The sequence below is a fragment of the Orbicella faveolata genome, unplaced genomic scaffold (genome assembly GCF_042242905.1).
Source record: "Orbicella faveolata isolate gen_17 unplaced genomic scaffold, um_ofav_v1 contig_13, whole genome shotgun sequence".
NCBI lineage: Eukaryota > Metazoa > Cnidaria > Anthozoa > Scleractinia > Merulinidae > Orbicella > Orbicella faveolata.
The window spans coordinates 18,072,501-18,100,000 of NW_028301540.1; the positions used below are offsets into that span (position 1 = coordinate 18,072,501).

Below are 27,500 nucleotides of genomic sequence, written 5' to 3' on the forward strand. Positions count from 1 at the left end.
TTGTTGTTGTGAAAACAATGGCCGTTGCTTCTTCTTTCTTGGAAGTCGTCTTCGTCTTCGGAGATTCACGTTGTATGGCGCAAAACCTTGAAAAGTGTTAAGAGGGTTACTCCACTGTGATTATTACGGCGACAAAAGAAAATTCAGCAAATTCTAGCGTAAAGGTCTGGTAGGGTTTAAGCAAAAGCGGAAAAAACTACGTTTATTTCTTCTTCTATTTCAAAACAACTAGTATTGTCTTTTAACATGACGAACGAGGCAACTTGTGCATTTGCAATTTCTAGAACCACAATCATCTTGGAATTTCGAGTATACGCTTTTGCTCTTGACTCTTTCACCCAAGATGCAACCATAATTTTGCCTTTTTGATTAAACTTATTCTTCGTCACTGGCGGTTGAGGTCAAGGAATGAAGGGAAAATTATGTCTTGTGTGACTATTCAGCGCTCTTCCGTAGCAAAGTTCAGGACGAAAGGCCAAATGTACTTCCGTGAGTCAGTTATGACGCGTGCACAATGAATGCAGCATGTTTGTGTGTGTAAAACAACAAATTAAATGCACATTTCCAAATACTTGTTATTTAGATTAATGTACTAACTTTGCTTCAGTTTAAAGCTGCAACAGTCTTGCCTTGTGTCTAGAATTCACCAAAGTGAACAAAACCCAATTTGTTCCAATATTGAAAGGTTTCATCGCCTTCAACAGCAATTTTCAAACATGAAAGCTTCCAAGACTGTAAGCAAGAAACTCGAAATGTTTATGGTTCTGACCCATTTAAGACGAGAAGATGGTAAAACAGCCTAGCACAAGGCAGTTTGGCTCAAACACGGTAACGAAAATGGCGACTGGGATTTGTCAACACTAAAATTTTGCTGGAGTTCAAGTCCCAAGTCCCTTAGATCAACAGTTACCAAACCTAAATCCCAGTGCATCAAATGTTTGTTTCTGAAGAGCGGAAACCAAAGAACCTCAACAAGGCTTGCTCGATGGCACGCTCTAGTCGATGTGTGCTACGCGTCTATTTTAGAATTTTCAGCACCATTGAAAAGGGAAAAATGTTAACACTTTCTGTTCAAAAACGCTTTTATTACAAATGATGCAAGTCCGTAATAAGAAATGTACTTACTAGCGAAGAATTCATGCCCCGGTGTAAAGCGCGAGTTGGAGACCCAGGAGGGAATGTCCTGCCCTGTAGCAATCGTTGGCCAGTTTAAAGGGCCATACAGTGGTAGGCCTAAGCAAGCACAAGGGTACAGCAATGGCGGCGAGCTCACAGCATAAGGCGTTGGAGCCACAATGGGTTTCGTCATCGAACATTTTCCATTTTCTAGACCTTCACTTGAAAATCGAGGAAACTCTACCATGTCTCTTTCATCTCGAAGGTTCAAAATATTCTTGATGGAAAACGAATCCCTGCTGGAAGACCGAGTGCAGAAGAGAGACTGAGAACTCTTTATGAAGTCCATGTCGGAACGATTCACTGGTTTGGTTTTAAGAAGACAAGTGCTTGGGCGGTCGATCCAGACACTGCACCCCGTCAAAAGGTCTCCACTCTAAGTATTGACGCCTGCGTACTAAAGACTAATTAATCCTATCAATCAATGCAGGACACGTGAGATCAGCCGTTCTGAGAAGTATTGCTGCTAAACAAAAACCAAAATACTGTTCTGACTCCTTTGAGTAGAGTCACCGATACCCTCGCGGAAAACTTAACCGACTAGTTCTGAAGTCAGTAATTTGGTATTTGTATCCTTTCCAGAGCCTGTTGAGTAGTCAGAATTAATTTCAGCTGGAAGTGTCTGTCGTTGTTTACTTCCGGTTATCGTAATTTCCGACAGGAAGAGGCAAGACGAGTAGAACCGAGTCCCTAATATTTTGACCGGAAATTGCGGCGAGAAAAGCAAATCCACGCAGAAAACAGGAGATGATCCGAGCAAGTTTCTCCTTTTCAGCCATTAATTTATTAATCAACTAAACTAAATGTTGTTATTCTTATTACTTATTGCATCTTAAAAAGTATAAAAATGAAAAGAAAGCATTTTTTATTAGGGTGTGTTCGCAGTCATTCGACCTTAATTGGCCATATTTTATTACGACGGGATTTCCACAAACCTGGTTTCCTTTTATTCGTCATCCTGTCGTCAACCTAACAAGGAATACAATACAAATGCGTCCGATCTGAATGGTCTCTTAGAATAACTGTGCACGAAAAATATACAGCTTAAAACTAGTGACTTCAGTCAAAGCTCTCAAATTTATTTGTCAATTTCTTGATCAATACATTCTCAAATCCAACTGTTGGAAATCTTTCTAACTAACGGTTAAACAAAATCCATTCTGATCATTTGACTAGCTGTTAGTCGCGACGGACACTGCAAATCTGGATCGACCGATACGGATACTACAAGAGGAAGGAAAGTTTCGCGTATGAACAAATCCAGTTTCACGCCAACAATGTAACATTTTGAGGAATTTTAAACCAAAAATAAAATAAAGTCGTAAAATAAGCAGAATTTTGCGATGCATTACTGGGTAAATCCTTTGCTTTACTCTTGTCAGTTTGTTTACCCTTAGGAAAAGATCATTTTGTTTGACTGCCTATATACTGCCTTCCGTGATGGATAATCGAATCAGCTGTGAACTACACAAAATACTAACTCCATAATTAGCCATTGGATCGTAATAAACACCTGGACATTTCCTTTTCACGCATTACCGCAGGAGTTTTCACATACTTAACGTTTGGTTTCAAGATTTACATCATTCACGCCGTCACGCCCGCAGCGGCTTGGTAAATGGGGATTTAGATCTTATTTTTGGAACTGCTGACGTTGTTTGGAAGCCACATACTGCGAAAAAAGGGTGGAGATCGCTATGAAGTGAGTGAAGTTTGTAGACAACGATAGGGTTTCACCCATCACGGACAATAGATAGCTTAGTATAGAAACCTTATCACAAAATTCCTGTCTAGAAACACGCAAATATTTTTGCACTGAAATAAATTGTTATTTCGATAATTTTTAGTACAATGTGCGAACGTTACAAGTACGTTGGAATTACCAAGCTTGAAAGTATCAAGGTATTGCTTGTTACAATCTCTGACATCTCTTGATTGAAGTTTTGCAACTGATAGTTTTTATAATATTTAGGGAGGTGCATTTGCCTTATACAAGCTTCCCTTCCTTGCTAGGGAGTGAACTACAATTTGTCACAGTATTTTTAATCTTTTGAATGCCATTAGTAAAATTGAGGGTTTTGTAATGAAAGTCAGTACACTCTGATGTGTTCTACCTCCATGGACATGCAATAAACCTCGAGGCCATGATTTAAATGATGATCACATTGGTGCAAATTATCCCCCTTAGTTTCCAATCTATTATTATCGTTAGAAGTAGCAATGGCAACAGGCGAAGTGTCCGTGTTTTTCCGTCTGTCTGGCTGGCTTAGTTACGGAAAGCAACACGGAAAGTGATTATTTTTCTGGTTATCCTTTTTTGCAAAGTTCTCCCCATTTGGCTGTTTTCCGTTTTGATAGAGGTTTTGCAGGCGAGACATTTTGCTATGTGTATTTGGTCGTATTTGATCTTCGCATACAGTGTTGCTGACTTTGTAGAACTGCTCAGTACCAGACAAGCAACACATGAACAGAAGTACTAATCATATCAAGGTGAACCGCTGATTTTTAGCGGCTGACATGATCCAAATATCTCATGATTTACACCTACATAATGTGGTATAGCGCATTATTGAGTTCCGATCATACATTTCTTTGTATCAAGAATTTGCAAGCACGGTAACCATAAACCATTTCGGACAATGTTATTAAACGAAGAACATTAGCTACATGTTTCTAAAGGGTTAACATGAAAACACTGAACCTGCAGGACCCTTCCGCAATTTTCAGGTTGTTGTAATCAATCAAACGAATATATGCGCATTTCGCCTCACAGTCTCCGCTGTGGTTCATAAATTAAATTAAGCCTGCATGTCAATTTGTGTTTCTCAGTTTGTTTTTTGTTGTTGTTGTTTTTTTGTTGTTGTTTTGTTTTGTTTTGTTTTTTTTTTGGGGGGGGGGGGAGTGGGGGAGGGCTCCATAGTCAATCTTCCAAACTATGGTTTGGCTTTTTTCAAAATATTCCCTATAAAATGATCTATACAAAGCGCTGTGCACTTCTCGTGTAAGCCCGGAGCTCCATGAAGCCATTAGAGATCCAAGGCAGTATATATTAGCACTACAACTGCGACGGCAACTGTCCAGATTGAGGCATAAATCTATTTTCTCAAATATTTCACTGCGAAACAGTATTTTCTAACCCCCAAGTCAACTCGTCTATATTCAATGTTGACCACTAACTCACGTTCTGCCTTTTATTATTTCATTCCTGAGATTTTACTTCAATATCAAAAAGGAATTAAATTTACAGGACGTAACCTGGATGCATTCCGACTGCTCCTTTAACAATCTTTCGGGGAAGGGAGACAATAAGCCGATGTGCCACCATCAGTTCCCAGGGGTCCTTACGCCTGGTCGCTGGTTACAAAAGCAATGAAGAATGCTAAAAAACAGAACAACACCCTGACATTGAGGTATCCTTCATATATCAATTTGGATTGTAAGAGGATGTTGGAAGTCCAAAAAGGCATACATCTGTACGGTGAACCGAGGTCAGTGTTTGTTCATCACACCTTGACGGAAAGTAGTCTGGGATGTCTGGAAATTTAACTCAACAACGGTGTCAATAATATGCCGACAATATTAAAAATAGAATGCCTTTTATTACACAAAATCTGTTATTTTTCTATCATTGAGGAAAAGTATGTTACCGGCTCAGCTTGTGATAAAATAAATTGGAGATGAAAAAGTCGCAGACAAACGAATTGCATTCATGTATTTTAATGAACTAATATTCTCTGTAAAAAGGAGCCTCGCTTGACTTTTTTTGAGGAGGATCCCAAATACAATTCTATGAGGAAAGTTGTTTCTTGGGGCTGTAACGGAGCAGTTAGTAAACTGGACAAACATTTTCACAACGTATTGTAAATACGGACGCTACTGATCAGTGCTGTCATCTGACTAGCTTACAAATAACTGAGTAATCACTTGCTTTTCCACCTACCGGTTTGTGTCACAAGCCAGAGATTTACGATGTTACACCACACACATGTATCAGTTATGCCATGTTTAGGCCGACATGTGGGACAGAGGAACTCAATAATGGTGTAGGCTTCATGATAAAGAGCCACTGTGAAAACTTCATTAGACGTCGTTAAACTCTCATATGGAGTTATTTAAGCATTTGTTAACACTGATATACTTTTAAGGCGTTAACCGTAAAGTATGTCTTCACTTTAATTATTATGACAAGGCGGTTTGACCGCTTCATGGTCTTTCTATCAAGTTATGAAGGAGGCATTGATCCCAGCCTAGGGAACTCAACGTTCTTATCTCAAGTCATGTTAAGTGTAGGAAGCGTTTTGTAACGGAGAACTATGTGGGACAAAGCTAAATTTTCACAGCCTCCATTTACACGCCTCGTACCGTTGTCGACGGCTATCAAAGTTCGCCAGGTATCAGAGACAACAAGCTTGCGAGCCCTGCTTACATGCAAAAGCTACGTTAAGCCTTCATCTCCAATCCAGTGGTGCGGCGCGTGCAGCATGTTTCTGTCGCTTTGATTTGAATTCAAATATCGTTTTTTAGGGGTCGGGCTAAAAAAATGTCTTCTGCCCTGATGACAATAGCGAAAATGTGGTATTCATTTCTCGTGGAAAAAATTTTGATGACACTAATTCAATAAACTTTTTTACCACTCTTAAGACATATTTCACAATCCTACTTATTTTACAGCAGACAGTAAAACATTTAAAATATTTTTCGAGAGGCCCTGTTTAAAGGTCAGGAAGGGAACTATGCACTACTGATGAAAGAATGCACTATTAAACACACGCTACATTCTGAAAGTTTCCCCACGGCGTTCATTTTTTAATTTGGGGATATGGTCATTCTCTAACATCTTTAAAACTTCTCATTATCCTTTTTTCTATCCTCAGTACTCAGTGCCCAGCGATTTTGTGATTGTCGTTAATATTGTGCAATCATTCCGGCAGCGGTGATCGAGGAGCTGGACAAATTCTAAGGAAGAAATCGATCTGTACGAGACCTTATCCCAATACTCACATGTTACATTTTAGAATTGACTCATTATGGTATCTGACTTGCAAAAGCACTACAACAAGCCAACACCACATTGATTATAACACAAAACGTCGTTCTCCAGTGAAAAATAAACTCTCGACCACCAGACATGATAGCAGCTTTTACTAACAAGCAATTAGGTCAATTAGCCGTGAGTCGGATCCGAAAGGATTATCGGGAGAAACTTAAAAAGGATAACAGTTAAATTCAGAACCAAAATTAACTTTCAGGTTGTTTTATCTTACGGAGCAACGCGGGCATACCATTGAATAGAACTCGTATGTGATGCGGCTGATCAGGCACACACTTACGGTCCAATGTCCCAGAAACAAGGACAGATTTAAAGTAGTTGTCTAATCAATGAGAACATGTTTGAATGGTAGCGTGATATTAACTGTATTGGAATATTGACCTAAACCAGTTGCGTGCTTCCGTATTGACTTATAAATACTTCCTTGACGTAATTACTCGGAAATGGTTAGGTTGAAAGAGGAAAACATAGGAAGAAACCCACAAAAACGTCAACATTTATTGAATGTCCTGAAATTGCCATTCGAGTAAGCAGTGTGTAGTTTGCCTGTGTAGTTGTACAAAATCTTAACGGCTTAAGATTAGTGATAACGAATAACAAATGATTACAAATGTTTTCTCCTTCCCCCAGTCATTCGAAAGACCGTCTGATTTCGAGATGGCTGTGGCATAGATCTACTGAAGATCTAGGAATTTTTTAACGAGCTTTTTCTTGATCCTTAAATTTCACAACTTCTTAAGTTGTGTATATAACTGCGATGATCCATCTTGTCTTCATTTCCGTACCATTGTCCCGTACGATTGATGTAGTTTAGCCTCGCCTGTAAAACAGACGGTTTAGCGGGACAGCCGGAGTGCAAAGCACTGAGTGCTAAATCGCCTGCTCTGCAGGCTAGTTTAGCTCAAGCATTATCTACACTTCCCAACAAGAGATTCTTCCAGTCTTGCAGAATATTTTGAGTCTATACCATGAAACGACGTCTTTCTGCGACGTTTCTCTAAACTTTTTCGAGACCGTCGTTGGGTTGGAAAATCTCACCCATGGTTCAAATATTGGTTGGCAGTGGGTTTCCTCTTAAACTTCTCAACCGAAAATTTGTTGAGAAGTTTTCTTTCATTTAAATGCTTTGTACATGTTAAAGCGGAGATTGAAATTCCTTTGGTGTGTATTTGACAAGTTAAGGCAATATAGTAGCCTCGTTTTCAAGACACATGACGCTGCTATTGCCACCCGTCCCTAATGGAAACCCTTTGACAAGGCACAAAACCACTCCAAGCGCCACCAACGTCTGTATTTGCGACACAAAGGGAAACCAACAAACTCTCCAGGCTTTTTAATTCAAAATATTGCAAATGAGTCAACAGAGGCAACCCATCTTATAAGTCTGTTGAATTAATAATTTCAAATGTTGCGATACTTTCCATAAAACTAAATACTTATACACAGTTTTTGATACCTATTCATTCAGTATTTTTCTAAAACCGACTCCATTTGGTCGCCAAAAATGGCAAGATTTAAGTTAACACAGACTTCGGTTTTTTGATAGTTTAGCTGACTTACGAGCTATTACCATGGCAACATAAATAGAAAGCGGTTTTACTTATTTGTAGAACATCTAGTCTTCAGATCTTTTTCATCGTTTGCATGCAGCAAGCTTGAAACAGTGTTCACACTATTTTAATGATGGTTTAACAGATTTTCAATTATCCTTTGTTGAAGGATAACTGCAATATCTAGAATTTCCGCTGTTAAATTTCATTTTGTTTTCAATACTTCATTAACTTATTTTCTAAACTATTTCCTTGCCAAATTTCGTGAAATTCTAAAAAATAGTTCTCGAGAAATGGGAGTGTTTCCGAGAAAGCTATTCACAGCACGCAGTCTCACTATGCTGCATTTAACCGAGTTCTTTCGCTCACAAAGAAACACCCGAGACATTCTGGGTTCTTGACATTGTTACTTTTTCGACATACTCTTCTTATAAAAAATAAAATATTAATGCACTTTTTTATTTTTGAGGAAAAATAGCACAGATGGCGCGGGCATTGAGCAAATATAATGATCACTGTATCGACGCCATGTTTGTTTTTTGGGGGGATTTTCTTTCTTTTTTTTTTTTTGCCAAACGTAGGGAAACGATAGAGAAAGTGGTCTATTGAAAGAAAAATAGGGATCACAGAACGTCCAAGATCGCCAAATTCACGCAGTTGTAGCAATAACGCGCGTTTGATTCATGACGTGACATATAACCTCCTTTGCACGCCAATGCGATCAAGAGCAGGGTATTCTATGGGCTTTACATCATGGCTCATGGAATCAAAAGCGCGTCACACATGCGAGTGGGATCCAAAACAGTGTACATATGTTCCTGTCACGCAACATTCTGTGGTTGAAGAGCGAGTTATATGCGCTTGCATCTCGGCTGGTGCAATCAGAAGCAGGTTTGTAAGAGCGTACAATCAAGAGCACGACGTTATCAACGCTTGTAGCACAGGCAGGTGGGACAACGAACAAGGTATTATATGCGCTAGTCATGCAGCCTTGTATGATAAGGAGGAGGACAGCGCATTCTTGTCTAATACTGAGTTGCGCTTCGGGAGCAGGAATATTTTATTGCAGTAAGAAACAAAACTTGCCAAATCACACAGCTGGTCAGTGCGACCAAGAGCTGCGTATTAACTCGGCTTGTAACGAAAGCCAATTAGTGGCGCTGGCAACACCGGCTAGTGCGATCAACAAAAGTCAGTAACAACGACACAGGTTAGTGCGATCAAGATCATCATTAGCGTTTGTCAGGTAGCTTCACAGGTTATTATTAGCTTCTGTAACGCAGGCAAGTGAGATCAAAAGCGGAGTATTGTGCGCTCATTTTGTAAGACTGTTCATGTTTGACTTGGCTTTAGGCTGTAAATAACCTTAGATTACCCAGTAGTGCGATCATGTGCTCGTCTTGTACATACATGTATATAAATATTTAGAGTGGAATCCCAATTCCTCTAACCTCAGAGGGAAACGCAAATGGGTTCAAAATATCGGGAGGGCTCCAGAAACTACTGCTTCACTCCAAATAAGATGCGATACAGTCAGCCATCAAATGTGACAGCACTTAGTTTCCAGTCCACCAGTTTTTTTTCAGTTCTTTTCCTCATTTTGCATCAGTCGAAACCACAGCCAGCAAGCAGTCTCGGCGATAAAAGAAGTGAGTCGATAAACAGTATTTCATCTTCTTCTGAAGGCCCGAGATATACGCCAAGCGTTTGGTTCTTCGTATCTGTTAATAGAACATTGAATGAGTTGAGTCAGGTACCATTCGGTTGACATACAATTGATAGGGACATTACTTCAAAGACTTTCTACATACTTTAGTTCGTCTAGTGTGATCGTCCGAGAGAGTGTAGCCTCAAAATTAGTGCCTGACCTTTACTGATTGGTCCGTTTTGCACTAATGCTATTGGCTGTTAAGAACGCTGTTAAGTTCGTAAAAAGTACATTGGTCTTGTGTATCCTTAACGTAGATTATTGGCGTTGTAGTAACGAGTCAAGCTTCCACTAAACTCTTGCCTGCCTTTGGCCTGTGCCCAAACGAGTCTGATGTGAAATCATCCATATAAAAAATGTGTTTCAACTACTCCTTCATTTTCACGCAAATCAAATATATTTTCATTTGAAACGTTTGGCAAGAGTGGTACAAAATATACTGTGAAAACCCTCCACAACATATAGATTACTTCATGGAAAGTGCGCGCGTACGGTATTTACGCACGAGTTGTTGACGTATTAGAAAACGAAAGAGTGAGCGTAGCGGACGAGTGAGTTTTCTGATACACAAACAACGAGTGCGTAAATACCGTACAAAGCACTTTCCATGCTTTAATTTGTTTATTTTATACTTACTAAGATTTTCACCCTCAACCAGATTTTCGCCCTTCATTCGGCAGAACAAATGTCAAGTTACTTTTTTTATTGAGTGCAAGCACTTTGTCGCTTCTTCAAAAACCTAGTGTAAATATTTTTTGTACACAATGTTTACCTGGTCATCAGTCAACGCTTCAGCTGCGTTTGATTTGTTTCCCTTGCCTTGCTTTTTTTTTAAGTCGTTTGCTTCGAGCTTCCAGACATTTCTTTGGTAAAACTCTGTGTCGTCGATAATGCTTGTGGCATATTTGCCTTCTTTAAAACTTTTCTTGCCTCTTCCTTCTGTTTGAGGAATTTGCTAAGCAAGCTAACCTTAACGTCTCGTCGGGTTTTTGCGCAAGTCCTTTTGTTCTACTGTTCCTTGATGTACTTTTTAATGGCTTTATCTAAAGCGATAAGCCTGTTCGAACTTTCCGCCACTGTCTGTGGTTTATAGCTAATTTGCGAGAAAACTGGAGTAAACTTGTGGAAACTCTACAAACTTCTGTGAATGAAGATTGAGGAAGCGCCAACAACAACGTGAGCGCGTTGCGAACTGACTGATTCATTTTGACAGCTGATTTCTGATTGGATGAAACGCTTTTCCCACGTGTGAGAAAGTCGTTTCGCGATTGTGATTGGATGAAGAAATTTCCGTATGAGTTTTTCATGCGATCGATTCTATACGAAAATCTCAGTAAGTATGAAATAATGACAAATAATTTCTTGAGTGTCATTACTATAATTTTCAGTCAAAACAACATAAAAAATAAAAGATTTTTCTCACTAAAGCCAACTTTGAAAATTGTACCGTTTGGTCAAAAATCAAATTACCGCGCATACGCAGAAAAGCACGACATACAGTATACACCCGTTAAAAGGCCTTGCCTAGGCTTGCAAGTAGGCTCTTTGAGGGGAAAGAAGAAGAGCCAGCTCGCAGGCTACCTTGCCTATTGACTTATGAACATTTACAATTCCAGTCACTGCTTACTAGCACCAGTCCCCACCTGTTATACAGCGGCTCCAATCTCTCCTGCCTCTTGCGTTTGCTGAGTTTGGTGGGATTGCCCATCTTGAAGAAGGCAGGTGCAAACTCCACTAGCCATTTAGGGTCCACAGTAGTGACTTCCCTCATGTACTCTTTAGTTGTTAGAACAAGTTCATGGTACACCACCCATTCCGGCTGCCTGTTAAACAGTGCACTTGAGGGGTGAATGTACACCACCTGGTTATCTGTGACTGTACGGTATCCTTCCTGTGGGTCCTTTCTTGCCGCGTTGCGAAAGAAACCGCTGGTTATGGCTTTTTGCGCCCGAGATGTTGTCTTGCCACAAGACACTACGTCAAGCTTGTGTCTGTAGATAGTATAATATAATTGACAGGTATTCGAAAGTCGTAAATTTTTTCTAGGCAGGCTCGATGAGTGTACAAAAGGTGCAAACAAACTCCGCGTATAGCAATTTAACTTTATGGAGTGTTTCTTGTCAAATGTTTGGGGACATCAACATTCACTATAACATATTAAAACCTTTTATTTTAATGCAACGGAAATACTTCCTGGCCGACACACAACTGTAGATTTCGCTCATGGTGCATATAGTGTTCAGTTCAAATTCTTACCTGTCCATAATCCCAAGCATTTGTTTCCTGATGTCTTGAGCCCGTCTTAGTGACCTCGCCTGCACAAAGTTCTCGAAGCACCATGGGTTTGAGAACTTGTTATTTTTCCAAGAATTGTAGACAGCAAGTAAAGTGAGATGATCTCCTTCAGCCTGGTGGAATTTAGCTTTCTTTTGGTCTGCAATTGCTTGTTTGTCCTGTAAAGGTCGAAAAAAACAGAAGGGGACTTACTAATACAATCCTCTGATGTTAATCTCAGTTATTTGGAGCTATGATTTAAGAAACAATATGAAAAAAATTCAAATTTCAAGGACATTGTCATGGCAATGTGCGTAACAGTATAACTTGACGTCTCTAGTTTACAACTATAGACAACAACTTAGTGGCTCAGTTGTCAGTAGAGGTCCTCACCTTAGGTCTGTAGAAGACGTTTTGTACGGACAACATAGAAACAATGGTTAAGACCTCGTCACTGCAGCCAAGATGAACAGACTGAATTAACATCTTGGACAACTGTGGTTCTAAAGGAAACTCCGCCATTCTTCTGCCAAGTTTTGTCAGTAGGCCCTCATCGTCCAAGGCGCTGAGGGAGTGTAACTGCTCCATAGCAGAGATCATGGTCTAAAAACAAAAACATCAACTTAAGAATCTACATTGTTATCCAGGGCTCACTCGTCTATGACAAACTTTGGGGTCATAACCTTTTCGGTTTTAACGGGATAGCTATTAAACCCATAATATCACAGAGTTCGATTGACATGGCGGAAAATGTTTTCGGAATGTTAGAGCCATTTCGTTTTTGTAAGCCGTTTTTGGTTATCTTAAGACAATCGACATTCCATTCTTTGTCTTCACAGACTTGTTCTCTTATTCAAGTTCTTTTGTATCGTTTACTGTGTTCATGGAATCACAGAAGCAAAAACTAATGAACACCGACATTACGCAAACACTTTGCAACACACTTAAAGTTCTTTCAAACGCTATAAACAAGACAAAGAACGAATTGAAACTGAAACCAATTGTGGGAACAAGCCCATTCAGTAATGAGGAACAAAACACTACCTCCATAGGCGGAGGATCCATGAAGTCAAAAGACAGTAAATCATTGATTCCCATCGCTTTGAGTGACAGGATAGTGCTGGCCAAGTTCGTTCTTTGGATCTCTGGTACAGCAGTCGGGAGCATCTCATCCCTGTACGCACGCTCTGTGTACAGTCGATAGCATTTTCCAGGACCCGTTCTCCCTGCTCGGCCTGAGCGTTGCTTGGCTTGAGCCTGCAATATTAATTGCATTAGAAACAGTAAGACAAGTGAACAGTCACTGGGCATTTTAATTTAGATTAATCACCTACAAAACCTTTAATTTAAACTCTCCATATAGTTCACAGGTTATTGTAGGGAGAATTTGATTATGTATATGAGAATAATTTTTCCTTATTTTCTTGAAATGAAGTATAAGAAGCGGGGTTACGCTAAGAACTTTACTTAATGAAAGTTATTAGCAGCTTGAGTCAAATCTAAGAATGATTTTAGCGGGTCTTACTGTTGCTATGGTAACCTATTGTGCCACAAAAACGATAACAACGTGTTCACCAATGATTGGGTAGTTTTGTGATACCATGATGGTAGCATCAACTGATAAATAGTGGTTATAATGACCCTCAAAATCTAAGTCTTGGAAAGTGCTGAAAACTGCTGCCACCCACCTTAAAGTTTACTGCTAGTTTCACTTTATTAACAAAATTCATCGTCTGGACTATACTATGAAAAGGCGAAATCTAATTTCGTAATACGAACTGCTACGAAGAAACGAATTAATTTTGCAGTAGTAATTTTTCAAAACATGGAACAAAAACGTGTTATCTCTTCACTCAGTAATTTGGTTAGGTGATCAGCCTGTTGTTTAGTTGGTCGATTGGTAGGTCAGTCAGTGGGCTAGTTGATTGGTGTGACAGTCAGTCAGTGGGTTGGTTGGTCGGTCAGTCGGTCAGTCAGTCAATCAGTCAGTCAGTTGGTCTATCGATCAGTCAGTAGGTCAGTCAGTTGGTTGGTCAGTCAGTCAATTGTTTAGTCAGTCAGTCAGTGGGTGGGCCAGTCAGTCAGTCCATTGGTCAGTCAGTCGGTTGGTTAGTCAGTCAGTCAGTCAGCTGCCCAATCAGTTAGCCGTTTGTTTAGTCAGTCAGTCTGTTAGCCTGTCAGTCACTTAGTTATTCAATCGGTTGGTCAGTTGGTCAGCTGGTCAATCAACCCCTGTTTGTTTAGTCAGTCAGTGGGTGGTCAGTCAGTCGGTTGGTCAGTCAGTCACTTAGTCAGTCAGTCGGTTTGTCTGTCAGTCGGATGGTCCGTCAGCTGGTCAGTCGGTCAGTTGGTTGGTCTGTCAGTCAGTGGGTCGATTGGCTGGTTGGTTGGTGAGTCAGTCAGTTGGTCAGACAGTCAGTCAGTTGGTTGTTGGGATTGCCAGTGGATATTTTCAACTGTATATTTCATTTGCAACGTCTGTTTCAGGGATTGAGCGAACCCAATTCAAGAAACGTTTTTAGTCTGTGTTAATTGTCTCCGATTTTGTATCCTCTGATTTTTCTCATTCGCTGTTCGAATTTCTTCACAGACAAATTCGAAATTAACATTGGCGTGAGAGTGGGCCAAGACATCAGTAATGTTATAAAAAGGCATTATAACATGTACTTTACTGAGTTAATACCAAAACTCCAATGCAGGAAGTAGTCTATGTCTCCTGCACATGCTGATTAAGAAATAGAAAACATCTACCGTGCTTCTATCGAGTTTTAGTATAAATCTACTGGTGTTCTATCACGAATGCCGTTCTCTGATTGGCTACGTTACTCACTATCTATTCTGTTGTAGATAGTGAGTAACGTAGCTTCGTGCCCTTGTTAACAAAATGACGGCCGCTTCTTTGCGTTTTCGAAGTTTCTGTGAAGAGGATTTAGATAAAGTTTTGAACGACTAGTTTATTTATACTAAAACAATTAGATTATTAGCTCTCGATTTCTATGCGTGATAGTTGACTCGGGCTGCGCTCACGCGATAGAAATCTCGAGCTGATAATCTAATCGTTTAATAGAAACACGATTTTAACCAATCAGCGCGCGTATTTTCTTAGGGCTGTTTTCTAATACAATATACAGCTGAGTAACAGTTGATAATATCAAGTTGGCAGACAACATAGTCATACTATCCCTAAATGAAGAATTCCTTTTTGTATTGTGACCATTTCCAGCAATAATAGGTCATTGATTGTCCGACTGATTAACTGACTGACTGAATGACTGATTGATTGATTGATTGACTGACTGACTGACTGACTGACTGATTGATTGATTGATTGATTGATTGATTGATTGATTGATTGATTGATTGATTGATTGAGACAACAACAACAAAGACGTTGTTAACCTGAGAGATGGGCGTGACAACCAAAGCGTCAATTCCAGACTTCGAGTTGTAGACTTTTTGTTTGACAAATCCCGGATCAACCACATAGTAAATACCGTCAATGGTCAAGGACGTCTCTGCAATATTTGTAGCAATTACTACCTGTCAAGGAAAACAAATCGCCATTAATTCCAAACAGAGATCCGATATTGAAAGGTCTTGAAAGAAAAGAAAGCGTATAGTTAGAAACAAATAGTTTAAGATAGCATCTCTTTTCTCCGTAAAACCGCAATACATTAAGAAGGGGCAACTTGGCGGGTTTAACACTTATTTTTTTCAGCAACACGCATTTAATATAGCTATACGGGCAATTTTGCCAGACATATCAGACGAGTTAAGTGGAACCATGGTTCGTATTAGAGTTAAGTATGTCCATTGCCAGACAAAATGAAAAAGAGTTCTTCCAGTCAGGTTTTACTTTGAATTGTTCATTAGAGTCAGGCGTTGTGTGCATTCCTATTTGTATTTCTGATAGTTTATGGTTTAAAAAAGAAGTAACTTGGGGTCGAGAGTCTCACCATGTACACTCTCCTTTATCCGCGGGATTAATTTGGCAAAACGTGGTCGAAGTGAACCTGTTTGGTAAGACAAGCGCGAACACGAGACGTGACGTATCGTGAATAGGAAGGGTTGTTATCAAGAGTTACAGATAAGCAGATTTGTTGCGTCAACTCACAAAAGACTACGAAAACTAATTAGAATTCACTTAATAACAACCATTCAGTTAATATGTTGGTCTTGGTGCTGTAGAAGCACTTTCTGTTCGCTCGTAGGTACTGACCGGTAGTTGTAAATGCAGCAAAATCGCCGCGATAGTATCCTTCAATTTTTCTTCGTAAACATCTTTCCTTAAAATTTTTCCATTTTCATATTTGCTCTAAATGGTGCAATGTATTGTAGGGAAATCCAGCAACCGTGTTTAAACTTTTCCAAACTCTCCATGATACCGCAAGATTTGAGCAAACTGGACAGTAGATGGAGGTGGTTGGATGATTTTGGGTAGACTAAACTACAGCAACTATACATAGCACTTTGGACTAAAGTTACCTTTCTGCTTCCAGGAGGGGCAGGGTCAAATATTCTGGTTTGCATCTCTGATGGCAAGGCACTGTACACCGGCAAAATAATGAGTTCAGGTACATCAGGTCCCAGGCTCTTCATACGCTCGTATAAAATCTCGCAAGCCGTGTCAATTTCCTCTTGACCTAAAAACAATGAAAAAAAAAAATCAATATTTCATCACATTTAACCACGGTGACATTCTAAGAGAAAAGACTTAAAACCAAACCAAGTGACCAACGAGAGGAGAAAAATGGAACAACAACAAAAAAAAAACAGTAGAAATGTGAAGTAGATGACAAATAAACCTGTTAAAAACACGAGAATATCCCCTGGCGGCTCCGTCAAGTGGATCTGCATGACAGTAATGAGAGAAGCGTCAAGGTAATCCGTCTCTGCTTCTTTCGTGTACAAAATCTCAACAGGAAATGCTCGTCCAGGGATTGTAAATATGGGAGCCTCGAAGAAATAAGTCGAGAACTTCACTGCGTCCAGCGTGGCTGACGTTACAATCAACTTCAAATCAGGACGCTTTTTCACAGTTTTCTTCATCAGTCCGAAGAGAACGTCGGTATTAATGCCGCGCTCGTGCGCCTCGTCGAGAATAACGATGGCGTATTGATTTAAATCAGGGTCAAGTAGACACTCTCTCAGCAGCATACCGTCTGTCATATATTTGATCTTAGTTTCGGAGCTTGTACAGTCTTCAAATCGAATCGTGTATCCCACTTCTTGTCCGAGTCGACAGCCATACTCTTCAGACACTCTTTTGGCGACTGACATAGCGGCAACTCGTCGGGGCTGAGTACAAGCAAGTTTTCCGACCGAAAGAAGGCCTTCTTCAGCTAGGTACTGTGTAATCTGTGTTGTTTTACCGCTGCCTGTTTCACCAATGACAATCAAAACTTGATTTTCGTGGACAGCCTGTTGAAAAAGAGGGAATGTATTGATACAAAGAATACGGAGATGTTGGCTAGTTCAGCTGATTACCTTTTTGAGCGTCATCAAAACACTGAGCTGACTTGAAAAATTTTGTATTCATGGGGAACGGCTTCAAATTTCTGACGAAAGTCGACAGCAAAACGAGTCAATTTGAAATCGTTGTTAAGTCGTTAGCGCGTTTTAATACACAATTTAAAGTCAAGCTAGAGGACGTTATAGGAGTGATCAGATTATGCAAATGAGTAGTCGGTCGGTCGAACGATCTTCCGTAAACTTTTCAAAATGGCTGCTAAAGAAAGCGATATCTTTCACGTTTGGAGTCGCACAACTACTCCCAAGTTAACGGTTATTTGAAATACAACAAACGAGGGTATGTAATTCGATACATCGATAGCTTCGACAGCTTTTAATCGAAGCGTTGAATCATCTACGAGGGTTTCACGCTCGAACAGTGTTTTTCTTCCACTACTTTTATGGCTTGAAAATGTTTATTTTCTAATTCCCAGGTAACACAAACCATCCATTACTAGCTCGAGAGAAAAAAAGTTCCCACGCCAAGATTCGAACCCGCGACCTTCAGATTATCGCATCTGAAATCTTACCACTTCGCCAACTTGCAACTGATGGATTATTTATGAAGAACATTGTGAACAAATGGCTGGCAAAGTGATAAATTGATCTTTGGCATCTGCTGCAAAATTAATGACTAATTGGTATACAACAAATAATAAGCAATCTTTTTATCACCCTGACCCTTGCCATATGTATTACATGAACATGTCTGTATCAAACATCACGAGTTGGCTTAAAGAACCGTTGATCATTCAACCTCTCAAAAGAGATGGCAATCAACACGGAACAAACCTTGAGCAGTTCTTGTCGTAGTTTGTATATGGGTAATCCTTGCCTCTGTTCAAGTATAGTCAAGTTTGTTTTCTTTCCATATGATGCTTTGTTTCCACCAAATGTAGCTCGTTTCCACTCGGGCATGTCTTCATTTGCCAGTCCGACTCCCCGCATATCCTGAGCGAAGATTGGCTTATCACCGTTCACTAAACAAGAAGGGCAAAATTATGATGACTACCCAGGCTACACAACACACGCTCAAAATTGGGATGCGTGTAAGTTTTGAAGTAACCTAGTCTGTTTGAAAACTTATTTACCTTGACAGACTAGGGTGCTTGAAAAGTACTGACAACACAGGCCACGAATGAAGCAAAGACTCGTCCCTTCAACTAATATACAGTAGAACCTCTATAAAGCGGCCAAACCTTATTAAGCTGCCAGTTATCAAAGTCTCGAAATAATAATTGTCAGTAAAATATTGTAAATAAAACCCCTGTTAACCGGCCACCTCTACTAAGCAGCCGCGGCCACCCTTTGGTCGTCCCGATGCGAGCTTTGCTCATGTCTTTACCCCTATTGAACGGCCGCCCAAAATTTAATACACGTAGTTTGCCCTTTTCTGGGAAAAGGCGATAACAGAGAAGACTCTGAAATAGAAAGGGAGGCCTGATAAAAACATTCAAACACACCTTTAAATCATGATACTCTAGACGTGATTCCATGTTCACTAAGCAGTTAACTCGATGGTTAAAAAGTATTCAAAGTACACCAACCCTTATAAAGCAACCACCTCCCATCTCCCAGAGGGTTTTTAACTGAGCTAACCCAGAAAAAAAACAGGACTGGTTAATTATTTCGTGGTATCACTTTGGAAAGAAGTTCTTTTTCAGTTAAGAATGTTACAAGTACCCATGCAATAAGCGTTCTTGAAACTTCCAGCTTCCACAAATGAGGCTTCAAATCAAAAGACATGCATCAATTACTTACCATCTGGAACAGGGTCAATCCAGAGCTTGCCAAGGTCTTTGGGTATGCTATCTGCCTGCGCTTCCCTCTGAGCTTGTTTCAGTTCTCTCCTTTCCTTGGCCAACGCGCTTTGAGTCATGGCGGCTCGTTGTAAGGAGCCATCAGGATTCTGTGTAACACGTGTAACATGTTCAGGGGTTAATACAAAATCAAGAATTGGAGAATTTCAAACTGTGCTCTATTTTGAGAGGAAATTCTTATGTTTTGTGTAGTTTGAGATTATTCAAACTTAAAACAGAAGGCCAAACAATATAACTAGTAATAGTTGTCACTAAAGCTGCCCCCGCTTTCTTTTATTTCTACTGATTGAAAACAACTGAACATTATTGTATGAAGTAAAACTTCTATATCTTATTTTTGTAAACTTTATCAGTCATAATGTTCCTATAACTTAAGCATCTTATCATGGTTGTTATCCAAACATTCAACTGAATAAACTAAACCAACACTTTCTCAATGGCGCAGAATGGCCGGACATCATTATTATTCATACCTCATAAGCATGCATTAGCATAAGAGTGACGCGATGAAGCGCGAAATTTGAGTTCGTGAATCTTGCTTAAGCACCACTTTCACCGTTCCCTTGGGTTTTCAGTAATGGTTGAAAGTGTACTTTTCAGTCTGCCCGATTTTGCTGCGATCTCTGACGAACATTTACGATTGCAGCCGACCATCAAAGTCGGAAGCTATCATCAGCGTGAGGTATCATCAGAGTGAGGAAATACATTTGGCAATCAGAGTGCGGTGTTAACACTGTGAGGATAGATATTTGAAGTTGTAACTAAGTTTGCCCGTGTTCTGAGTAATCTTTCAAATTCTGCCCAGAGGAAAGAACAAGATAAGTGATAATATTTCTTGAGACGACTACTAAAGCCTTTTGAAGTACTGATAAATTTTTGAGCTTCAGTGAACGCGTTTATCGTTGTTGGATTTAACCTTTTGAACACCGATTTGAATGAAACATTTGCTCATTTGTCGAACAGAAAATTGGCGACTGAATTAAATTCGACGTTTGAAACCACTGCCGTTCTTTCGTCATACCACTACTGGGCCAAATTCATTTGAGTTCGTCACTGCAGTAGCACGACGTTTGGAATAGGCCTTAGCTTATAAGTTTGATCGGCAATGTTCGCTTTTATATCACTTTAACCCAGCAAAAGATAAACTGCCGGGACAAGAAGAGAAGTTGAGAAGGAGTGATTGCTGTATTATATTTCTATGTGTAAATAACTTTGACTTTCATAAATTCTTATTTTATCGTTGTGATAATATCAGAAAAGAGAAAAAACGGTCACTGTGCACGACAGTTAGTCTCTTTGTTTGTCGGGTTCGAAGCAGGTGGCGTAAGTCAAAGGAAAAGAAACAAGTGTGATTTGTAAAAGTCGATTAACGAATTAAGATGTTTTGTTTTACTAATTAAAAAGTGAAAAAAACAGCAGCCTCCGAAAGAGCAAAAGTTTACGCAACTCAGTTATCATTAGTGCAAGCAAAATATTGCCAACTGACCATAGATTTTCTTCTTCGGATTTTTTTTCGTTGCCTGTGGAAAGCGGAGATGATCGTTCACAACAAGTTCAACATTAAGCTTTGTGAAGGTGAATTAATCAACATGACACGAGCGTGGGACAAAGAAAAATTCTGAGTCCCCGACAGGAATCGAACCCATGACCTCCCGAACACCGGGCGGGCGCTCTATCCACTGAGCTACGAGACCTCATGGAGAGCAAGGTCATTTAACTGAGTTCGTATATGACAGGTGTCCTGCACACTGCTAGGATCAATGCTATCGAAAAAAATATACACACAAACAACAAAAAGAACAGCAACAGTAACAGAATGCTAAATAGCAATTTTTATCACTTCCGACCACTATTTCATATTCTAGTATTTAAAATCTACTTATCGCAGGCCTCTTTTAGAATACCACCTTGGCTACTGACTGTAAAACCCTTGTTTGGATAAAATGCTAAAAAACCGCAATGGAACATTCCTTACATCTCACCTACCTACGTGGTGGCGCAACTCACCTATTTCGCAAAGCTTGAGAGCGGAATGCCCTGAGATCAGTTGCATGGGAGGACCTGCACCGGGACGCCAAACCCATTTAAGGTGGCCGAACACAGTTTTCGCGCGCGCTTTTGCTGATGTCATTCAGCGCACGCACAAGGATTGCTAAAAACAAGCATGCCGTCAATAGAGCGATCATTTTATTTACTATCTGCGTTATTTTTCTCTATAATTGAACGCAGCGTATTGATGGCTTTAGTCTTTTATTACAAAGATATGTTAGAAAAGGTAACGATGCAAAGAACCCAGAAATTGTCAGCTTTTTCTTTCTTACCGAAAGAACCCAGTTAAATGCAGCGCTTGCGTAGTAAGTCAAAAAATTGCGATTGAATGAAAATTGCACTCTCGGAAATACGCCTATTTCTCGAGAACCACTCATTAGAATTTCACGAAATTTGGCACGAAAATACTTTAGGAAATAAGTAACTGGAGTATTGAAAATAACTGAACTTTATTATATGGCTTTGGCTTGTGGCCGATATAACGCGCGCTCTGATTGGTTAATTGTCACTGAATTGTAGGGCATTATTCTCCCGTAATGCCCACGGGCCGATTACGGATTATGCAAATTAGGAAGAGCCCGGTTCTGAAAATTCAAGCGCATTGAAGCGATGAAAGCCGATTAAAATCAGTACGAGAATATCAGTAGCTAAAAGTTTAGGCATATTTCTTTAATAAAATTTATATAGATGACTTACCAGTCGGTAACCTTGGCGGGCACTAGTGAAAAACAATCAAAGTTTGCCTAGTCTTAAGTAAAGCTAAAATCGCTAAGTAAAAAACACCATCGACAGATCTGCCATGCATCCTGAGCAGAACACCACAAAGAAACTTATAAGTTATCATCTTAGTCACAGCAATTACCGAAGTATTGAACTCCGTCAAAGTTCTCGTCAAATAGATTCCCTCGCTTTGACACAAGCAAGTGTAAATCAGCTTCCAGGATCATCAGATGTAAACAATCGGGCGGTTTCTGTCGGTAGCAGTGTTTCTGATAACTGCAGACGTTCACAAGGCTTGAAATGTTCATCCATAAATCCCAGAATGAAGAAGGCGAAGATATGTTGTCGAAAGCGAATGCGAAGATCGAGTTAAGCTTGTTTTGAGCAGTGCATTCTGAAGCATTAGTATTTTCTTTCACCGAAAAGACGGTTGGTTTGGACAATTTTGAAGCACTTGCTGTCTTTTCTATATGCGTTGACGTTTCGCCCCAAAAGTCGGAAAAACTTCCCCATATACTTGTGGTACCACGATACTAAAATACGTTTTTGAGGCTGTGACAGTGACTTTTCCGTAAAGAAATGAGTGTTTTTAACGGAATACGTAATACAGTGGTGAAATTCACTGACTGTGTAGTTTTGCCCTAGGTTTGAGACGATGAATGACTCGGTAAACGCGCGCATCGCCGGATGTAAATTTACGACTTCCGCTCGAATGATTTTTCTCTTTATTGATGAGCCATATAATAAACAACTTAATAACCTCGACCGTTCGGTCGTTCCGCGAAAATCTCAAACCTCGGCCTACCGTATTGACCTCGCTATCGCTCGGTCAATACGGCAAGACCTCAGTTTGAGATTTTCCCGTAACGACCTCACTCTCGGTTGTTAAGTAGTTATTAACAAAGGAAATTCTAGATATTCCAGTGAACCTTCAACAAGGGATAATTAAAGATCTCTCTGTTAGCAAAATGGTGTTAACTTGTGAGAATCGTTACAAGCTTGTTGCACGCAAATTATAAACAAAATCTAATGACTAGATTTTCTGCAAATAAACAAAAGCGATTTTAAAGGCTTGTTTATATTTATTCATGTTGCCATGGCAACGACACATACGTCAGCTTAACCGTCAAAAAACCAAAGTTTGTGTTGTTAACTAGCTTGCTGCCATTTTTGATGACCGAGGGATCAAGAGTTTTAGAGAAAAAGGTGAATGAAACACAGGTATCAAAAACTGTATTCAGCCACCTTAACGCTGCGCGAATTTGATGCAAACCTTGGAACCCTTATAGAAAGCCTCTGGCCGATCTCAATCTTGAAAAAGTTGACTGTTGCAAAATCTATTTATTTAGACCGGCTAATGGTTTTCCATCATTGTGGTTACTGCTGTTAGTCCGAAAGATCAGCGCATGCGTGATTATGAAGAGTGCCTTCAACGAAATTTACCAACTAATATTTCTTCCAGTCGGGTTGTCAGTAAAATTTCTAAACACAAATCAAACAAACGAGTTTCTATTTTTTTTATTGCGTCACAGTGAAAACGCTCCATAACATTTTATCTATCTTGGAATTGTTACGTAAATAATATTCGGAGGTCTGTGAGCGATTTAACTTGCGGAGCCGAACTGAATTCATAGCCTGTTACATCAGCTGCCTTGCTCTCTATCATCTAAAATGGCAAAGCAAACTTCGGCGACTGAATTAAATTCGACGTTTAAAACCACTGCCGTTCTTTGGTCATGCTATTTGACTTCGTCACTGCAGTAGCACGACGTTTGGAATAGGCCTTAGCTTAGAAGTTTGATCGGCAATGTTCGCTTTTATATCTCTTTAACCTGGCAAAAGATAAATTCCATTTCTTTTTCTAGTGGCTTTTTATGCTAGACACTGACAATGAGAATATGTGTTTGCGCAGGATTTATGTCTCGAGGCGCTGCGAGTCTTCGATCAAAACCTACGAGCGATCCTTTTTCCCTCAGTACAACTGTCACTGATGACATACTTTAAGCTAACATGGTGATTCATGTTTGATGTGCGAGTGATTATAAAGTAATTACGATTTTCGGCAACTTCCAAACGTGGCGGGAGAGCGCGCTAAAGTCTTGCGAGTATCGCGCGAATGATTGATCGGTTCTGGATGGGACAGAATGAAACAGAAATGAGCAAAGACAGAAATTGTGTGAGAAATTCGAAAATAGGTAAAACTAGCCGCTTCTGGTCACTGAAGTCTGGAAAGAGGACAAGATTGGTTCCTGCAGGCCACAGAAGGCTTACAATTTTTTTGAGACCGTTGATAACATTAATTCTTAAGCCCACAAAGCCGATTCGGGGAAAGACTACCGGCATTTAATCAAGATCTAGCGCGGCTGCCCGGCGCAAATGAGATACAACCAAATGATTATATGATCATAACGAGTAAAGCTTTCGGGATCTTTCGGGATCGCTCGGAACTCTATTGTCCGTTGACTGCTTGTACAGTTGATGGACAGTTCAGTCCCACTGGGTTAAGAAATTACGGTTAAATTAGCATTTGTAAGGGATAAACCGCAACCAATTAGAGTTCATAGAGATTCCAGATGGGAGCTCTAGTGTGACAAATTAATTTATGCCAGTAAGTAAGTATATGTCCTTAAAACAAAAGCCATTCTTCGCCATTGGGCGATTTAACTCATTCCATTCCAGATAGCCGTGAGTTTTCGTTTGAAAGATCACAAAAAGTACTTTCTGAAAAAAAAGTTTCCTTCATGGGAACTAATATTTCTGTTACAAAAATTTCACTCAGTAGAACTTAAGAAAAAATGGTTAAAAAATTATAGGGAAACAAAATATTATGTCAAACCACTCTGCTGTTTGAATTTGATGATGAAACAAATCATTTTTCTTGTTATAAGAGCAAACGTATCTCGAAAGCAGAACAGCAGTTGAGAAGATCACCTGGAACTTTGTGTCACGATTTTTTTCTGAGACGGGTAGGAAGAGGAAGCACCCTGCAAAGAAAAGGCCTTTCTCTGCAATTCCCCCCTTCCCCTACCCTCTTGCTAAGAAAGGCCTGATACTCAGGTTATTAACAGAAGTATCGCGTTACTGTCACCTCTAATCTATAATGCAAATTAGAGACAAGTTCTTCGTCCACAACGAAAACGCTGCAAAACATTTACATTTACCTTTGGATTCCTGCCAAGTCACCAGCCGTGACATGAGCTCTAAGCCACGTAAGATTACTCAACACAAATGAGCGATCTGAATAAACGACATGCCAAAGGTAGAACTGGCGATCGGAAGTATTTAGTCACAAACTTTTGAACACGAACGAAGCGACACTCGCCTCGAATATCGAGATTTACCGGTACTTCAGAATTACTTACGATACCTTCTGAGTTGTTTTTATCCCAAAATCCATCTTTAGGATCTTTGACATCGTTTTCAATTTGTTCTATATTAGAATCTCCGCCATTTCGAAGAGAATTTACTTGATCGCGGTGTGTTTATTCGACCCCCTACGAACTTTCGGTAATCCTTTGCGTACTTTTGGGCTATCCTTTGCGAGTCGTGTTCTTAAAAAATCGAGATTTTTCTGCTGCGGCGAAATTTTCGTCCCCATACGCGGAGACCTCTGGGGCAAAAAGAAAACTAGTACGGGTCCGCAAATGATCCCAGGACCGCAAATGATCCCAGGACCGCAAATGATCCCGGACCGCAAATGATCCGCAAATTGGACCGCAAATGATCCCGGACCGGAAATGATCCCCGATAGGGACCGCAAATGATCCCAACTAAAAAAATCAGGAATGGCATGGATAGTGGGATGGTGTGGATAGGGAATTGACGTACGTGAATACCGATGTTTTTATTAAAGCCATCTCACAATTATAATTGCTCACAACTTGCTTTTTTTTCATACTTTCGACTAAATTTTGTTGCTAACTACGATGTTATGAATATCACCGCTCAATCATCAAACTACGACTTGGCTTGCATTTCTTTACAGTTCTCAGTAAAATTATGATCAGTGCAACATACGCCACATATCCTCCTTTGTTAAACATTGATATTTCGGTGTTATAGATAAATCACATTTTATCAGCCATTAACGCCACTCGTCTAAAGTTTTAAACTAAAATCTAACCATGAAGCAACTATTACAGAAGACACTGTCACCTGAGTAGATCCACAAGCCTCTGCAACGCTTCATCACTCTGTAAAACAACTAGTGCGTAGCACTGGAAATGTGAACAAATTTATTTTGTAATTTGTCCTTGTGGGAAACATTTACGACGAATATCTGAAGTTTGGGGAAACGCACAGGCCTAAAACTTGCAGAAGTGGCTTATTTAGTTATCTTCTATAGCGTACATCACAATTTCTTAGCTTTTTCTATTGGTTGGCTTTCGATTTATTTTTTTTTTAATTGCGTGACAGTGAAAACGATCTCTACCTCACAGCAACTGTGGAATATTTTTTTGTAAAATGATAAAAGATGTTTTTTAGTTCATAATTTTTGTACATGTTCTCACCGTCTTCTGATATAAATCCATGCCATTCCTTATTTTTTGATCGGGATCATTTGCGGTCCAATATGGGGATCATTTCCGGTCCGGGATCATTTGCGGTTCAATTTGGGGATCATTTGCGGTCCTAGATCATTTGCGGTCCTGGGATCATTTGCGGACCTGTACAAACCTCAACGCAAAGTTACATAGCCCGCGAACGCAGACGTCTTTCCGGCTGTCGCTCGTCTCCGCCGAAAAATAACGTCTGCGAACCCGAGCCAGGAAACGATTTCTCTGACGTAGGAATTTTAAGCCAATCACAGTCTAGCTCAAGTAGCCTTAGAACTACTGCGCGAGGTATTCGCTGCGAGGAGCACTCGAGTTTCATTTTATCATGTAATCTGATTGGCCAAGGAGAATCAAAAGTCATTACGTCACAGAAATCGTTTCCTGGCTCGGGTTCGCAGACGTTATTTTCGGCGGAGACAAGCGACAACCGTAAATACGTCTGCGTTCGCAGGCTAAAAGTTACAAAGCTCAAATCAAAATCGCGGTTATCCTGGGTTAGCTTTGAACAACCCGGTCCAGGAGCTCCGCTTTTAGGCATGGTTAAATCTATATATTAAGTATGGTAATAGATGAAAATCAGTTTAGTCAGTTTATACAAAAATACCAGATATGAAAACAAGAATAGCATTGAGACACAACTAAACAATCCTGCCACAAAATTTTAAACTTCAAAAATTAGTTGACAACGGGGGCAGCTATAGGGTCAATTGTAACTAGTCCTACCTTTACTATTTTCACAGGACTCATGGAGACACTCAGTTTAGTTTGTCCTCGCAGAAAAGCGGGCTCCTCGTCAACTATTTCAATCTCAATGTCTTCATCTGCAAAAAATCATTTTGTTGTGAGCCCGATTAGAGATAGGATTCATTCATTTGAGAGACTTCAAGCTCTTAAAGCCTTTAAAATCATCGGTGAAATATTGTGAAAGGGTTAGGAATATTTCTTCGAGTTGAAAGATTTTCCCATGCTACAAGAGATAAATGCGGTGCTCAATAGCCACGCCACGAACACGACCAATTTCTGGATCATTGGATAATGCAATTCAAGAGTTTTCGTTCGCCTGGCCATCATGATATATTTAGCTCT

The 27,500-nt window shown here is 39.9% G+C and overlaps 2 protein-coding genes across 2 annotated transcripts in view; both read right to left on the bottom strand.

Moving 5' to 3' along the window:
• The window catches only part of LOC110058849 (homeobox protein ceh-19-like), an 8,444-nt gene extending 1,033 nt beyond the window's left edge, over positions 1–7,411 (bottom strand). The window contains exons 1-2 of the mRNA XM_020765512.2: positions 1,126–7,411; positions 1–86 (exon numbers count right to left, since the gene is read on the bottom strand). The exon at positions 1–86 is cut by the window's left edge and continues 1,033 nt beyond it. Of these exons, the coding sequence (XP_020621171.1) occupies positions 1–86; positions 1,126–1,465 (426 nt within the window). The 5' untranslated portion in view covers positions 1,466–7,411. The remainder of the gene's footprint in view (positions 87–1,125) is intronic.
• Positions 7,412–8,324: 913 nt separating this feature from the next.
• LOC110058850 (ATP-dependent RNA helicase DHX8-like) overlaps positions 8,325–27,500 on the bottom strand; it is a 43,230-nt gene continuing 24,054 nt past the window's right edge. Inside the window, exons 15-25 of the mRNA XM_020765513.2 lie at positions 27,138–27,235; positions 19,031–19,178; positions 18,062–18,249; positions 16,564–17,179; positions 16,244–16,401; positions 15,158–15,298; positions 12,803–13,015; positions 12,152–12,361; positions 11,741–11,937; positions 11,128–11,475; positions 8,325–9,497 (exon numbers count right to left, since the gene is read on the bottom strand). Coding sequence (XP_020621172.2) covers positions 9,446–9,497; positions 11,128–11,475; positions 11,741–11,937; positions 12,152–12,361; positions 12,803–13,015; positions 15,158–15,298; positions 16,244–16,401; positions 16,564–17,179; positions 18,062–18,249; positions 19,031–19,178; positions 27,138–27,235 — 2,369 coding nt within the window. The 3' untranslated portion in view covers positions 8,325–9,445. The remainder of the gene's footprint in view (positions 9,498–11,127; positions 11,476–11,740; positions 11,938–12,151; positions 12,362–12,802; positions 13,016–15,157; positions 15,299–16,243; positions 16,402–16,563; positions 17,180–18,061; positions 18,250–19,030; positions 19,179–27,137; positions 27,236–27,500) is intronic.